Source organism: Terrapene carolina, unplaced genomic scaffold (assembly GCF_002925995.2).
Source record: "Terrapene carolina triunguis isolate 2854851 unplaced genomic scaffold, T_m_triunguis-2.0 Scaffold836, whole genome shotgun sequence".
Classification (NCBI taxonomy): domain Eukaryota; kingdom Metazoa; phylum Chordata; order Testudines; family Emydidae; genus Terrapene; species Terrapene triunguis.
Window position 1 is genome coordinate 3,088,118 of NW_020665187.1, and position 17,184 is coordinate 3,105,301.

The window sequence follows — 17,184 nt, forward strand, 5'->3', positions numbered from 1 at the left end:
AGGAGCGGGCGGCTTTGGAGGAGGAGCGGGCGGCTTTGGAGGAGGAGTGGGCGGCTTTGGAGGAGGAGTGGGCTTTGGTGGACCTGGCTTTGGACCTGGCTTTGGACCTGGCAGACCTGGGCAGCCTGGAGGCATCCAGCCCGTTCACGTTGACCCAAGCCTCCTGCAGCCGGTCAATGTGGACATTGACCCCCATATCCAGCAAGTGAAAACTCAAGAGAAGGAGCAGATCAAGGTCCTCAACAACCAGTTTGCAGTATTCATCGACAAGGTGAGAAGTCAGGGCAGTAGGGGGGCACTTTGAACGGCTTTGTGTACTGCAGAAAGGGTGGTTTCTGTATTTCCATCTCAGTTTTGGTAAGAAAGGAAAATTGAGCAGTGATCAGAAATAGGCTAGAATTTCTCATCCAGAGACAGAGAGAGATCAAAAGCTTCTCCTGCATGGGCCTTGCCATGGATTCAGCTACCCCAAGCTACTCTGTGGCTTTGAGCTGTAGGATGCTCCAGAAAGTCACGTTCAAGTCATCACAACATCTTTAGCATTCGCTAGCTGGTCTTACTACTGTGAATTTCTCTTTCCACATGGCCTCCTGTCAAATGCTACCTAATTTGATTATCAAATGACCCTTTTACAGTGGAAAACTAGGATTTCTAATTTGGCAGATCCTCAGCTTCAATGCAACTAGGACAGTTTACACTAGCTCAAGATCTGCCCCAGAATGTTTTCAGTGATGGCGCTCACTATTTCAGATTCTGTTTGGTTGCCATGCTGAGTTTTGACGGAATAGTCCTAAGTTATATTGCAAAGTGCTGGTTGGAGGGCAGTGAGCGGAAAGGGTCAGAAAGGTTTTTGCAAAAATCGGTTCTCCTAACATTTTCAAAAAGTTGAAGCATTTCAATGTGCTCAAAGCTTTTGCAAAACAGGGTGAAAATGCAACTGAAATGTTCTGCTATTTGGTTTCAAATCCCCAAATGCCATCCATATCTTGAAATTTCATCAACCTTTCAAACGTTGATGACTTTGACCACCTTCGATATTACCATTCAACTGAGAAAGAACTCTGCTGTTTGCACAATGCAGCGGGATCTTTGAGTAGTGCCACTCTTCCAAGTATTATAGGGAATATTTAATCCATCTGCTTTTTGGGTTTCAGGTCCGGTTCTTGGAACAACAAAATAAAGTTCTGGTCACCAAGTGGGAACTCTTACAACAGCAAGGCGGAACAATTATTAGGAAGGACTTAACGCCCTTGTTTGAGAATTTTATCCAAAACTTGAGGAGGAGGCTCGATGGACTCCAAAATCAGAAGGGACAATTGCAGTCAGAACTGGAGAACATGCAGCAGTATGTCGAGGAGTACAAGCGCAAGTAAGTGCATTAAAAGAGTAAGAAGCAAAATATTAAATTAAATTAAAACCTATTACAGCTGTAGCAAACGCGATCAATCAATTTACTGTGCCTTCAGTGGTAAAGGGCAGCGGCTAGTTTTCACCATGCATAAACTCTTTGATACCAGTTATGGCTGAAAATCCCAACATGGCCTGATTTCAAAGGCACAAATGGCAGAGAGGCACCTGACCCTGGGTAGTCAATGGGAATTGGACCGCTAATTCCCATCTGTGGTTTGAAAATCACAAGAAGGCTAAAGCCCAAGAACAGAGAAACATTTTTATTCACTACTTAAGAAAAAAAAACCCACCCCATTCTGTTTATAGGTATATAATAAGCCCTGAGTTCTAATGTTCTTTCTAATCCTGCTGTAAATCAGTTGTGTTACAGCAGTTCTTTTCTTAAGAGGGTGGCTGATGGGCTGTGGACCTCGAGGAAGAAGTGTGTTTTGAGGAGGGATCTGAAGGTGGAAAGGATGTAGGAGTGATGAATTGGATCCCATCTGGATGCTAGCAAGAAGGAGTTAGTGGTAATACAACATGAAGGGTCATTTAGATGCACATCTTTGGTGTAGTAAAATGGGGAAGAGAAGGAGATGAGAACAGAGAGTTAGACAGGTTCTCTGATTTAAATATCTCGATTATTTGATATTAGACTTGATTTGAACCTTAGTTGAGTCTAGCCTTTCTTTACTGGTAACTGAAGCAGCAAAACTCAAATAAACCCAGCTTGTCTCTTTACTTGAAACAGGTACGAAGACGAAATCAACAAGCGCACAGCTGCTGAGAATGAGTTCGTGGTGCTCAAGAAGGTAAGCAGCGATGCTAACTAAAGAATGCGGTGGGAGGCTGTAAACAGGGGGTCAGCGGGATTCTGTCTTCAATGAAAATATAACCAATGACAATCATAATTAGAAGCAAAAAAAAATGCCAGTTAGACACAGTCCTGCACCAAAATACCCGAGTTGCTACCACCTGTGTGTTACAACCCAATATCCACTTGTGATTGGGTAACTGAATTTGTCAGATGCCCAGAAAAATATATGTCTGCCTATGCAGGTCAAGTATCAGGGGGTAGCCGTGTTAGTCTGTATCTACAAAAACAACAAGGAGTCTGGTGGCACCTTAAAGACTAACAGATTTATTTGGGCATAAGCTTTCGTGGGTAAAAACCTCACTTCTTCGGATGCATCCGAAGAAGTGAGGTTTTTACCCACGAAAGCTTATGCCCAAATAAATCTGTTAGTCTTTAAGGTGCCACCAGACTCCTTGTTGCCTATGCAGGTATTTCTATGGTGCCCATCACAGTGCTATCTGAGTGCCTGACAAAAATTAACACATTTTTGTGCCTTACAAGTCAGGTTTTCAGCTTCTCCACTTAATGTCCACAAAATCTTCCAAAGATGCTACATCACCTTGGTCTTATTGTAAGGGGTAATAAAATAAAATAACTAATCCCGAAGGTCCTGTTTTCCCCACACTTTTCTGAGCGCTACATTGGAAGCCCCAACAGCAGAACAGCTGTTTCTTGACAGGGAACACAGAATGCTATTTCTGCCATGCTCAACCATACCCAATGGGAGATTAAACAATTCACGGTATCTCTGATCTTTCCTTCAGGATGTGGATAATGCCTACATGGTTAAAGTAGAATTGGAAACAAGGGTGCAAGGTCTGACTGATGAAATCAACTTCTTGAGATTTATATTCGAGGAGGTAAGGAGTCTTCCGTTTCCCTTGAGCAGCTGGTAATTGGGTGATGTAGATCCCTTCCAAAGAGACTTGACTTTGACTAGCTACCAGGGTTGGGTTTCTCTTGGGTGATGGCTAGAGCTGTTGGAAACTGACAATGATTTTTTTTCCCTTCTGCAAACATTTGTGCCAGAAAGTCTGACTCCATACAGATAGAGACTGACTCATTTCTAACCTGGAACCAAATGCCAGGCACCTGAAATCACCTTTCGGATGCCAGATTTTCAGAGCTGCTCAGCACCCACAGCTTCTGCTGAAGTCAATAGGGGCTCCTTGTTTTTGAAAATCAGCCCATTTATTCAGAGCATAAATATGGATCTAGAGGCCTAACTTTAAGCAAACATGTTTGATCATTGTAGCCGCAGACAAATGGACTGAACTCAAGGCTGGGGACCAGTTCTAGTCTCTGCTTTGTCACTGAAGGGCCTCAAGAATTCTTGGCACTTATTGTATAGCACTTCACAGACATTGGGTTAAACCGCGGCCCTAATGAATCAATGGGACTTTTGCCATTGAGTTTAATTATGCCAAGTTTTCACCCTTTGGCTTCAACTTCCTGAAATAAGTAGCCCAGTACTCCTGTAGTTCAGAAATGCTGACATGCTGTCTAATTACCAGGGCTGGTGGGGAAACGGGGAAATGTTTGTTGACAAATTTCCAAAATGCTTCTGTTTGGGAGTTCTTGAAAAAGGGCTGATTTCTCATATTTACATCTATTTTTGTAGAATATGCCACATTCTCCCCACCCCTTCCTTTCTATTTTTGTATAATGGGGGGGGGAGGGAAGGCAAATGTTTTCATTTTTCAGTTTCAACTGAAGAATGAAACTTAGCCACAAAAAGTTTTCTTTTTGAGACAAGGCTGTTTATTTTCCTTTAAGAATTTTGAGCAGCCCTCATAATTGCTGTGACTTTGGAAACAAGCCAAAGACCTCTTTGTACCACCCTCAGTTCTGAAAGATCTCCTCCTCCTCAGCTGTGTTTATTCTATGACAGGCTATGTCTGTTCTAAATGGAAGTAAACGGATCTCTATAGGTAGTCTTTAGACTGGAGAATAGGAAAAGGGGCAGAGATGGGAAATAACGTGAATGAAAGATACAGGAGAGAGATGACTAATGTTTTGGTGCTTTGCAGGAATTATCTCAGTTGCAGACGATAAGTCGTGACTTGTCAGTGGTTGTATCCATGGATAACAACAGACATCTAGATCTGGATGGCATCATTCAGGAAGTCCGAAATCAATATGAGATCATCGCTCAGAGAAGTAGAGCTGAGGCAGAGGCTTGGTACCAGTCCAGGGTAAGTAATCAAGCGGCTAAAGATACGTGGATGGTAAATATCGCTCACAGCTGATTCATAAATACAGCTCAGTTGCAATGGAAGAACTACACATAGTAAGCAAATATTTACACCTATAGACTTCCAGGCAGGAGCTCCCTTCTTACACACAATCCAAGAGGATCCATGGTTCATGTTTGTGCGCGAATTCTGAATAGAACCAAAGATGTGGAATGGGGTCATGGGGGCTTCACACTGCAGAGAACCATCTTGTATTTCCCAAAGATCTCTGCATCTATGTAGGCGCCTAAAGGAGATACTATAGGCCAGTCTGATGGGCAGCAGACACAGCACAGCAGCTGCCTAACAATTACCAAGTGTTCTGTAGGTATCAGCGATATAGATTCATAGATTCATAGATTCATAGATCCTAGGACTGGAAGGGACCTCGAGAGGTCATCGAGTCCAGTCCCCTGCCCGCATGGCAGGACCAAATACTGTCTAGACCATCCCTGATAGACATTTATCTAACCTACTCTTAAATATCTCCAGAGATGGAGATTTCACAACCTCCCTAGGCAATTTATTCCAGTGTTTAACCACCCTGACAATATGTGGTTCAGTGGTTGCTTTATTTCTGCCCATCAGTATGAAGAGCTGCAGAGCACAGCTGGAAGACACGGAGACAACTTGCGCAACACCAAGACAGAGATCCAAGAGCTAACGAGGATTATCCAGAGACTACGGACTGAAATTGAAAGTCTGAAGAAGCAGGTATGGCTCGGGAACTTTTTATATGTATCAGTGCGGGGCTGGATCAGGGATAATATTCCCTTGGAATTCCAGGAGCAGCAGTAGAATTCTGGAAGCCCTTTTGCAGCCTGCAGGCGTGGCATCTGCTGATTAAAAACACCGATGCTGGTTGAAGTCGGTGAAACTTGCAGATCTTTGAGAGTCAGCACTTGCTTGGAACGCATCTGCCTCCTTGGCGGGCTCCATCTCTCAGCACTTTGTAATATGGGGTAGTGTGGGAAATGGAGAGCCAAGCTCTCCTGGGGGCTGTTGAGTCACACTAGGCTGCTCATGCATACACAATGTGGAGACAGCCACTTTTTTTTTGCGGGGGGGGGGGGGAATGAAAAATTGAAATTTTTGGCAATGCCCCAGGTCGTTTTCCAGCCACACGTAGCTTTGGTGAATCCGATGATGAAGTAGGTCTAGAGTGGAATTTAGACATTGCCTTTCCTCTTTTGCAGATCGCAAATCTGAATTCTGCCATCGCTGAGGCAGAGGAGAAGGGCGAGTTGGCCCTCAAGGATGCTAGGACAAAACTGGATGAGCTTGAACATGCCCTGCTGAAAGACAAGGGGGATCTGGCTAACTTATTGAAAGAGTACCAGGATCTGCTGAATGTCAAACTTGGCCTGGATATTGAGATTGCCATGTACAGGAAACTGCTGGAAGGAGAGGAGTCCAGGTAGGTGCATTGCCTGTTGGGATTTGTGTTTCAATGGTTTCAAGTTCCCAGATTTGCTGGTAGGAGCTATTATAAGTGGGAAATAAAGAAATACTTAGCAACATCCTTTGCACTAAGGATGGGAAGTTCTCAAATGAGCAGGGCTCTGTGGAAGCATGACCTGCTTTCCTGGATGAATGACCTATGTCCCTTTCCCTACACAGGATAGCCGGAGGTGGCCATGTGAATGTCTGTAAGTAGCTTGTGGTCTTCACGTTGATATATGTTGTTTGTATTTCCCTGGGGTTTGTGGGCTGCCCTTACGCTGACGGGGTGACCCTGTGCTTTTCTTGCAGCTGTCATTGGTGGAGGTGGAAGTGGAGGAGTCATCGGGGGTGGATTTGGCGGCGGAAGCGGAGGCGGCATCTGTGGTGGTGGATTCAGTGGTGGAAACATAGGATTCGGCGGTGGAAGTGGAGGATTTGGCGGCGGAAGCGGAGGAGGGATCTGTGGCGGTGGATTCGGTGGAGGCGGAGGATTCAGTGGCGGAAGCGGAGTCGTCGTCTGTGGTGGTGGATACGGCGGCAGAACCGTTGGAGGTGGTGGCTTCTCTTCTGGAAGTGGAAGAGGCTATGGAGGTGGCGGCAGCGGCATCTGCTCCAGCGGCGGTTCCTCGGTCACACGGCGATGCACCACCACGTCTTTCTCCACCAAATCCGGTTCAGGAGGGTACTGAGCACTGGAGCCAGGCCCCAGAAAGAAAGAAGCATCTTTTTATCTTCAAATGGCAGCAGCACAGCCCACCTAACCCAACTCTGGTATCCAGAAAAGAAACGAACTGTATCCCTTACAGCCCACACCCTCGAAACACCACCTGATCCCGACCGCATCTTCCCCGAAGGGAGGGCGGGAGCGACGCGCCATCCTGGCAGCAACGCCTGCCGGGTTTAAGCCAAACGTCCGTATCAATTGAAATGCACCCACCGATTAAATGTTATAAGACCCTGTAAAGTAATGCATCACTTGAGGATATCAATAAGCAGCGAGCTGATTTAGAGGAGGGAGAGCTCTGCCCCTCTGGGTGTGCTGTAGATTTTTGGCTGTTGTGGCTGTCAAGGGGTAATGTGTATAAAACTCAACTTTCCTTCTCTTTTCCTAGCGCTTCTTCTGAAATGGCTATGTTTTCTTGGGTGCTATTGTATTTCCTGTGCCTTGCATCTCCTCTTTGCGTGCTTTACAAATAGGTCTGAGTTGCGGTAAATGTGGGGGGAAATTATAATCCACCTTCAGCTGAGTCGAGGAGTTAGAAATGTTTGTGTGGCTATCTAGACACGATAGGCTTCCCCTTAAGGAATGATTAGGCAGGTTTGTTATTTTGGGTATCCAAAGACAGGCTCTAACCAACGTTCACCATAAACCAATTCCACTCATCCCCCATCCTCCTTTAGTTGCACCTGATTCCACCGGATGTATTTGTGCCTTTATTGTAAAGATAACAGAGCAAACGATTCACTGCAAAGCATTCTGTGATGTAGAATATACTGCACTGTCACCATTTACCTACCTTTCCTACTCATGGGCCATCCCATTTTCTTGGGGCGTGACCATTTTCAATAAACTGCAGACAAGTCAGCTCATGTCTATGTGTCATTATTATTATACAAGACTGAATCGGTCTGTGGTCAGGATCCGGAATGAAAAGCAAGAGCGGTTCTTCTGGTTAAAAAAGAGACCTAAAACGATACTCTGGGCAAAATTCTCAGCTAATGCAAATCAGTGAAGGTCTGTTGAAGTCCATGGACCTAGGCCAGCTTACAGTCTGGCCCCGTGTGTTCTGAAATGTTGTTAAGATTATTGACATAGGGTTCATTTCCTAGAGGCAGGGCAGTTTGAATTTTTTTTTTTTTTTGAGGTCACCGTGCAGCTGAAAAGAAATAACAACAACTGGGCCTGGTTTTCCGTTATGCTAGTATTATGCCAGTGTGACTCTACTGAAATCAAGGGAGTCACACTTCATGTTATGGAGTGGTGAATAAAACCTAGGTCTCTACATTACTGTGGTCACAGCAGACAAGACCCACATGCTACTGAATCTGAGACGCATGTCCTTTGAGCAGCGAAAGAGAAGTGTCCGTGGAACAATTCTCACCAGCACATTGTGTAAGGTGGGAGCTTGGTGCTCATTATGTCTAGCAAAGACATAACAACATTTAATCCCTGGAAACTGAAGCTAGATGCACGGGAACTCAGGTGCATGGTTTTAACAGAGAAGGTAATTAACCATTGGACCAGCCTGGGAAGAGGTGGATGCTCCATCACATGGGCACCAAGACTTGATGTCTTTCTAAAATGTACCCTTTAGCTCAGCCAGAAGTTATGGGAATGATGCAGGAATCACAGGGTGAAATCCTACAGCCTGTGACATGCAGGAGATTAGAAGAGGTCCCTTCTGGTCTTAAACCTCTCTGGGCTCCGAAGGGCAATAAATAGGCAAATTTCCGAAGAAACCCCAGCTTAGTTGTAACTTGAACTGATTGAACACTGGAATTTTCATCCAGTGGGAAATTCTGATATTTCAAAATTTATTTTAGTCCTGAATTGGTGCCAAAAGCTGAAAAATCAATTTTTTTCTGGCAGAATGGGAAATTCCAAAAATTTTGGATTCGTAACGTTTTGTTTTGACATTCCCAAATTGAGATGGTTTGTTTTGCCTCGGTTTGACATTATTGTGTGTCCCACTTGAGCTGCTGTAGAGCCTGGTGGCAGTTGTCATATGAGTGCCTCATGTGTCCATTCTCCTCGATGGGCTGGGTGCCCATGAAGCACTGTGGTAATGTAACTCCCATGATGCACCGCGTTGGTTGAGCCTGAGGACTCATCCAGTGCTCTGAGGGCATGAGGCTGCGGGGGATCAATCAGAGCATCCGACAGCCTACCTCTCAGCAGGATGGGGATGTTGGTAAATGTCACCGGTGAAGGGCTATAATGAATGGAAGTTTTGAGTACAGAATCACCCCAATGGTAGAGTGCATCATGGGAGATGTAGTCCAGTCAGTAAGCCTGGCTCTGAGAGAGAGATGGGGGCATGAAGCATCCGAACTGCAGCTCCCATGGGGCACAGCAGTAGCTCAAGTGAATGTCAAACTGACTTGAAACACAAAAAAATTTTTTTTTTCAGTTTGACAAAGTGAAACATTTTGATTAGGCCCAAACTGACCTGCAACGAAGTGTTTCAGTTCGATTTTTTGTCATGGAAAATTGAAATTATTTTGGCAAAAATACAAATTGTTTATGTGGAAAATTTCAATGCCAAAGAACCTGCATTAGCTGTCAAAAAATAATAATAATATGGGCTAGCCGTTCGAGGGTGTACACAGGGGCTCAGCCAGGATTGTACGCAGGCAATTAACCTGAGTTGGCACGGCCATACTGCTATTTTTAGGTGCTAACTCAGGCAAAGATAGCGGGGGTACATCTACCCAAGCTGGGAATCGCACCTCCCAGCTGTTGTGTGGACGTAGCCTAACAGTGCAAATCCATCACCATGCTGGCGTAACCAGCTAGTAAAGGAGTTCTCCTGCCGAGGGGAATCCTCAGGTGGCATAGAGCGGCTGAAGCGCCTCTACACCCCAACCTCCCTGTAGCGGGGTGGTTACCCCGCTCCTGCCCTGAAGGGCTTAAAACAGCCCTGGCAGAGGGCTGTGGCAGGGAAAGCTGGGCTGATTGGGGAAACAGCCTCAGCTGTGGCCACGCCCCAAACAGACCCAGCGGGCCCTATAAAGGCCAGGGAAGCCAGGAGCAGAGCAGTCTCTTTCTAGTAGTAGAGAGAGAAGGGCCTGGCTGCCTGGAAGCTGAGAGGGTACCTAAAGTAGAGCAGGGCTCGGGGAAGGCTAGAAGGAGCTGGGGAGCTCCGGCCTGGAAACCCCCGAGGCTGCAGGCCTTGTTAAAGGCCAGAAAAAGGTACTGTGGAGCAGGGCTGGGGAAAGGCCAAGGGAGCCGGGGAGCTCCGGCCTAGGAAAGCTCCAGGCTGCAGGCCTGGTAAGGCCTATTAAGTACGGGTTTGCAGGGGGCAGCCCATGGGTAGGCAGAGGCAGCAGGTCCGAACCCCTTGCCTGTGATGAGTGGCTGATACTGCAGTCTGCCCCAGTGAACGGGGGCTAGATGGGGACTCGACAGTAGCCAAGACTGAGGCAAAGTGGGGGTAGTGGGTGGGGGTTCCCCTGGGAGGGGGAGACCTAGGGTTACCATACGTCCGGTTTTTCCCGGACATGTCCGGCTTTTCGGCAATCAAACCCCCGTCCGGGGGGAATTGCCAAAAAGCCGCACATGTTCGGGAAAAATGCCAGCCGGGCACTTCCCCTCCCGCGGCTGCTCAGCTCCTCCCCTGACTCTTCGGCTCTGTTTAAGAGCTGAGCCACTCAAGCGCTATGGGCTTCAGGCAGCCCCCTTGCCTCCGGACCCCAGCCGCTGGCCAGGCACTTCCCCTCCCGGGCTCCGGCAGCGCAGGGTCCAGAGGCATGGGGGCTGCCCGAAGCCCGAGCGCTACCGGCTTCACGGTTTGCCGGGCAGCCTCCAGACCCTGCGCCCCCGGCTGGGCGCTTCCCCTCCTGGGCTCCGCTGCGCTGGGGAAATGCCGGCCAGGGGCACAGGGTCTGGGGGCTGCCCGGCAAACCGTGAAGCTGGTAGCGCTCGGGCAGCCCTTTTCGCGTGGCTGGGAGTGGGAGGGAGGAGGGGGCGGAGTTAGGGCGGGGTTGGGGCGGGGAAGGGGCGGAGTTGGGGCGGGGCTGGGGATGGGAAATGGGCGAGGCCAGGGCCCCGTGGAGGGTCCTCTTTTTTTATTTGTTAGATATGGTAACCCTAGGGAGACCCAGACTGTGGGGGTACTGCCAGGGGGCAGCACCGAGTTAAAGGGGCACCAGGGTCCTGGGAGGGACACAGGGGCCAAGCAGTAGCGGGAGACTGGCCTGCAGAGGGCGCTCCAACGGCTGGAGAGCTAATTCCTCAAGACAACCAGCAGGAGGCGCAGCAGGGGTGAGTCCGCACGTTTACACTCCCTTGTTCCTGGCATTATGGATGTGGCAAAGGTGTCTCTACTCCTCAGTAACCCGCAACTGCTGGATCAGTCCTTTGAGGCCTTAGGCAGCCAGATGCAAAATAGAGAAGCCCTCGGGCTGCTCTAACTTGCACTGATTTGGTCTCTGACACGCCACCGGATTAGTGTTCGGGATTCATAGATTGATAGCTTATAAGGCCAGAAGGGACCTTTGTGTGATTATCTGCTCTGACTTCCTCTATAATACAGGCCATAGAACTTCCCTGAATTAATTCCTCTTTGAACTACAGCGCAAATTTTAGAAAAACACATCCAATCTTGCTTTAAAATTTGCCAGTGGCTGGTGACTCCACCACAACCCTTGGTAAGTTGAGAGGGAGCACAAAGATGCTTTAAAGCGATCTTTGCTCGTATTGCTTTTGTTTAGGAAGAAATAATGGGGAAAAAATAAAACATTCTGAAAATGTCAAAATGCCCCGTTGTGACATTCGCAGACCAAAGACTTACAATTTTTCATGTCAAAACAATTTTTTGTTTCAAAATGTACTTTATGTCAGCGGGGGAAGGTCCCGCTATTGTGGGGAACTTTCCTGGCTTATACACGAGCCCGGTGAGATGGGCTAGTGAGAGGATCTGAGTCCTCGCTCCCACTCCCTTTACCCAGAGGCCTGCCTGACCTCGAGGGCTCCCCTTCCATCTCTCCTGTGTGGCTGAGTCCTCGTAACCGCGACAAGTCTGGGCCCAGGATTCCTGGGGGGCTCCACCCCCAACCTTGTTGTGCTCACTCAGGGCAGGGGCTAGGGTGTCCCCACTCCGGGGGGCTCTCTCTGCTCTGGACGCTTCCTTGACCCACTGATCATCACACACAGTTCAAAGGAGATACAATTTATTAAACAGCAACCAATTAAAACAAATAAGGAAAAAATGGGAAAGGTGGAAGGAAAACCTGTCATCCCGCTCTGTGGCACGGGGACATCACAAGCAGCGTCTCTGGGATGTCAGGGCAGTTCAGTCTGTTCCTCACATGTCCCTGGCCCCTGCCCAGGCCCTGGCTGTGCTCAGGGATGCTGCGGGCCGGATACCTGCTCTGGCGGTGGCCACACGCCCTCAGGCTCTAGGTGGCAGGACCCTTCTTCCCAGCGTCGCCCCCGCCCCGTCGGGGTTACGATCCCCCTCCAAGTCTGGCCTGCCAAGCCTCTTGGCTGGGGGCGTCTCCCAGCGCTGGGCCCGCTGCCCAGGGTCCCCCTCGCTCTCCCCAGCTTCTCACTGCACCCGGCTCCGGACGGCCCCAGCCCCAGCTCCACTCTGCCTCAGCTCCACTCTGCCTCAGCACGGCTGCTGCTTTGCCTCCAGCTCCCTGGGCTGCTTCTCTGGCCCCTCTGGCTGGCCCGGCTCTGCTCCCCAGCTCAGCTCGGGCCCCTGCTCTCTCCTTAGCTCTGCCCCACGCTGACTGACCCAGGCAATTCCGTCTCACACAGAGGATGGGATCCCCCTGGCCTCCTGACTCCCTGATTAGCCTGCCTGCCCTGTCAATCAGGCTGACCTGGAGCATAGTCCTCTCCCCATTGTTCCTGAGGACTATCAATCTCAGGGTCCTGATTTCCCATCGACCCTCCCCCTTTCTTTTGGGACTGGGAGCTAGCCAACCAACCTCCCACCCCCACTGAGATTTAGTAAGGGGACATTTAGTTTATATTCAAATTTCAAAGGACAATATCGAAACCAAACATTTTGAATTTGTTGAAACAAAACACTTCGCTTGACCTGAAACAAATCTTTTTTCATAAGTTGGTTTCACAAAACTTTTTCAAAATTTTGTCTGTTCACCCCAATTTAGGATGATTTTTTTTTTAAATTCAGTTTTTTGCAGGACTAAAATCCGATTTTCTAACCGTTTCTGGTAGCACCATATCCATATCTAGATAGGCTTTTATACTGGCATCCAGGACTAGTATCCTAGCAATGCAAAGACATCAGATGATAGTCTTGGATATTTACCAGGAAATTCTCCTAGGAAAGATATACAATATTACATACGCAGTCAGGAATGTACTGGTATAACTCCAGTCAGTTTGGCCTGGGGACTCATAGTTATGTCACTGAGGGGAATCCCATTGCGTCAAAACTAATTTGACTGCAATGACACATAGCTGGGAGGATTCTTCATAACGGCTGGAATTAGAGATGGCTATTAATTATCATCACCATCACTGTGAGTTACATTGTATGCATTGCGCCTCAAAGCCAGGTGCTTTATAGACGTAAAACAAGACAGACCTGTGTTTCAAAGATCTGACCATCTAAATGCAGACAAAAGAAATTGGAAAAGAAGAAAGAATCATTTCACCTCTTAGTATAATATTTACTCTGATTTTCCTTTTTTATTAAAAAAAACCCCCCTCTCTTTTAACCCTTCAGTACTGGATGTATCATTGTCATTAGTCCAATGCTTATATCTACCATGATATGACTTACCCTGTTGTTTGCATTATCAGTAGAACTGGTGGAATTATTATTACGATTATTATTTCTAAGACTTTTTTTGATGAAAACTGGAAACTGAAAAAATGTTGGTAAAAATTCTGTTTTTGTCCAAACGTTTCAGATTTTGGTTCAGTTTTGGGGTTTTGTTTTTCGAAAACTAGTTTTTTGTTTGTTTGCTTTACAGAATACAGTTTCTGAACAATGAACACGATTGGTTTTGGTCAAAAAACAATAGTTTTTGCAGGAAATTTGGAAAAATGCCTAAAGTTTTAAAAAATGTCATGCAAAAATAATTAGACAAGTTCGGTGAGGTAATATCTTTTATTGGACCAAGAGACATGCTTTCACGCTTACACGGAGCTCTTAAGACTTGAAGAAGAGTTCCATGTAAGCTCAAATGCGTGCTTCTTTGGCCAAATGTAGTTGGCCCAATAAAAGATATTACCTAATGCACCTTGTGTCTGTCATATCCTGGGACCAACACTGCAAACAAAAACCTAGTTGGCATATTTGGATTATCATTATTTTCTATTCCTTTTTAAAAAACTCATCCTAGATTTGTTTTTCATTCATTATTTGTTCACTCCCTTCCTCCTTCCTCTCCTCCCCCATCAGTGGTTTAAACCCCTTCCTGTGTTCATTTGCTGCTTCCCCCAATTAAGTCTCTTCCCCGTCCATGGCTCAGTTAGGCCAGTATGGAACCCTCTCTTCATCAGTTGCACAGGTTGTTGAAGCAGCTGGACTCACATAAGCAAAGATCCAGTGGTTTCTTCCCGAGCCCACCACTTGCCTTTCCCCTTCATGGCCTTTAATTGGTGTGCCCCATGCAGACAGCACAGAGACCTTTCCCCTGGTGTGCAGTCAACGCTGCACCCAGCACTACCTCTGGTGCTCTCATGCAGTCTCCCCAGAAAATGCCCCCCAAAATATATGTCCACCTCTCAATCTATACAGGTATTTCTGTGATGCCCATCGCTGTGGCATCTGAGTGCCTCACCAAAATTACCACATTTTTGTGCTTTAAAGTCCCCTTTTCAGCTTCTGAACTTACTGTCCCTGAAAGTTGCCAAAGGGATAGTTGGTAAAGGGAGAGCAGTGGAGGAAAGAAAGAAAGAAAGAAAGGACATTCTAACCTTTATAGTGGTGCAAATGAATGACTTTATGCCATGTCCCCCTTGATTTTATTGCAATGGGTATTAAAATAACTAATCCCGAAGGTCCTGTTTTCCCCACACCTTTCTGAGCGCTACAGTGGAAGCCCCAACACCAGAACAGCTGTTTCTTGACAGGGAACACAGAATGCTATTTCTGCCATACCTAATGGGAGATTAAACAATTCACGGTATCTCTGATCTTTCCTTCAGGATGTGGATTGTGCTATATGGCCAAAGTAGAGTTGGAAACAAGGGTGCAAGCTCTGACTGATGAAATCAACTTCCTGAGATATATATTTGAGCAGGTAAGGATCTTCCATGTCCCTTGAGCAGCTGGTAATTGGGTGATATGGGCCCTTTCCAAAGGGGCTTGATTTTATTAGATACCAGGGTTGGGTTTCTTTTGGTTTTCTGTTTGAAAACGATGATGCATTTTTTTTCCTTCTGCAAACATTTGTGCCAGAGAGTCCAGACGCCATACAGATACAGACCAACTCGTTTCTAACCTACAAATCAAATGCCACAACACCTAAAGTCACCTTTAGGCTGCTAGGTTTTCAGAGCTGCTGAGTACCCGAGCTTCTAATGAAGTCAAAAGCGGCTATGGGTGCTCCTCACATTTGAAAATCAGCCCAAATATTTAGAGGCTAAATATGGGTTTAGATGCCCAATTGTAAGTAACCATGTTTGATAATTTTAGCCACAGGAGAATGGACTTAACTCAATGCTGGGGGGAGTGGGAGGAGGTGTCAATTCTATTTTCTGTCTTGTCACAAGTGGCCTCAAGAATACTTGGCACACTATAGCACTTCACAGGCATTGGGTGAAATTCTGGTCCTAATGAAGTAAATGGGACTTTTGCTATTGATTTTAATGAGGTCAGAATTTCACCCTTGGGTTCCCAGCTAAAAGTGCTTACTGAAGTAGCCTTGTTCAGAAATGCTGAAATTCCATGTAATTACTAGGGCTGGTAAAAAAAAAAAAAAAGAAAATTTTTTAAAATTTTTGCAAGATTTTAAAATTGCTTCTGTTTTGAAGTTATTTGAAAAGGCTGATTTTTCATTTCCCCTCTCAATTTTTGCAGATTCCTCCTTTATTTCCTACCCCCAGTTCTTCCCTCCCTTTTTCGTATAATAGGTGAAAATGAAAACATGTTTTCTGATTTCATCAAAGGAAAGGAAATGATGTCCTGAAAAGTTTAGATTTTGAAAAAAAAGCAGTTTTTCAACCCCCAAAAATGTTTAAAATTTTTTGACTAGGTCTTATAAACAGGGTGACTCTGGAAACAAGCAAAGGACTTTTTTGTGCAACTATGTAGTTCAATGATTGTTTTGTCTGTGATTTCTTCTTCTCATGTGCTTCTACCACAATCATAGGTTTTTCCAGGGTTGGGCCCATGATATGACCCAGGCTGTAGCCCCGGTGAGATCTTCTATAGTGCACAGTTCCTCCGGGAGCTGGGAGACCAACAGATGTTCCATGGTTGGTCCCATGTGTCTGGGTAGTTGGAATAGCCCCACATCCACACCCTGCCCTTGTTCGGGGATGATTTAAACATCCCCAGGTTGACCAATCCTTCTTCGCACCTCGGCAACGTCCATATGCATTTTGACATCCTTGTCAAGTATTTCCGGCCCTGTGTGCCGCACTTGCCGTCATGTAGCCACTGGCGATTGTGACAATTGGAGGTTGTTTGTGACAATCGGTATGAAGCGCTGCAGAACACAGCTGGAAGGAATGGGGACAGCCTGCACAACACCAAACGAGAGACCCAGCAGCTAATCAGGTGTATCCAGAGCCTGCGAGTTGAAATTGAGAAGTTGAAGAAGCTGGTAAGGCCTGTGAACTTTTTCATATGTACCGGGCACGGGCCTTGATTGGGGATAAGATTATCCTTGGAATTCCAGGAGCGGCAGTAGAGCTTCGGAAGCTGTGTGCAGCCTGCAGGCGCTGTGCCCGCTGATAAAGACACGATACTCATTGAGTTCAATGCAGTTTAGGAAAGATTACAGCACATGAACGAGCAGGCTTAGACTGTCTGTGTTAATCGTCCAGTAGGTTGGGCCTGGCGCTTGAACTCAAGCAACCTGGGTTCTGGCCCAGGTCCTGACAATGATTCCCTTGGTGATCGACTTTACGGTCTTCCCTGAATAAGGAGGGCTGTAGCCCTGTCCTCCATATTTGCTTGCAGTCATTGGAAGGAGCGTTCTCATTGTGGCCAGAGTCACAGTCTGAGAAGGGTAGTAAACTGGGGTGGGGGAGGTATCATGTACCTGGGCAAGTCACTTTCCTTCTCCGCTGCTCAGCTTCTGCTTTGATTAGGGCTGGTCGAAATCTAGCACCCAGCAACCAAATGCAGAGAGAGAGACACACAGGCTGCTGCCTAGGGCACAACTCCACCCACCTTGCTCCAGACTCATTCTTTTGCAGGCTGACCGCTGAGGACCCAGATTGCAGGCTTCCCTCAGAGCCCCCTAGCCTGCAAGCAGGACCAGGAAACCCTTTAGAATTTAAAGGGACAGCTTGTAATTTTAAAGCCGTTTTCAATACACCCCAGGAAAGAAGGGAAATTAATAGCCTGGCAAATTGAAAAGGCACGGACGGATACTTTAGGGGAG

The 17,184-nt window shown here is 46.9% G+C and overlaps 1 protein-coding gene across 1 annotated transcript in view; it reads left to right on the forward strand.

The window, feature by feature from the left end:
- The window catches only part of LOC112123351 (keratin, type II cytoskeletal 5-like), a 7,944-nt gene extending 504 nt beyond the window's left edge, over positions 1-7,440 (forward strand). Inside the window, exons 2-10 of the mRNA XM_026660771.1 lie at positions 48-271; positions 1,155-1,369; positions 2,141-2,201; positions 3,010-3,105; positions 4,276-4,440; positions 5,068-5,193; positions 5,676-5,896; positions 6,100-6,128; positions 6,232-7,440. Of these exons, the coding sequence (XP_026516556.1) occupies positions 48-271; positions 1,155-1,369; positions 2,141-2,201; positions 3,010-3,105; positions 4,276-4,440; positions 5,068-5,193; positions 5,676-5,896; positions 6,100-6,128; positions 6,232-6,611 (1,517 nt within the window). The 3' untranslated portion in view covers positions 6,612-7,440. The remainder of the gene's footprint in view (positions 1-47; positions 272-1,154; positions 1,370-2,140; positions 2,202-3,009; positions 3,106-4,275; positions 4,441-5,067; positions 5,194-5,675; positions 5,897-6,099; positions 6,129-6,231) is intronic.
- The last annotated feature ends 9,744 nt before the right edge of the window (positions 7,441-17,184 follow it).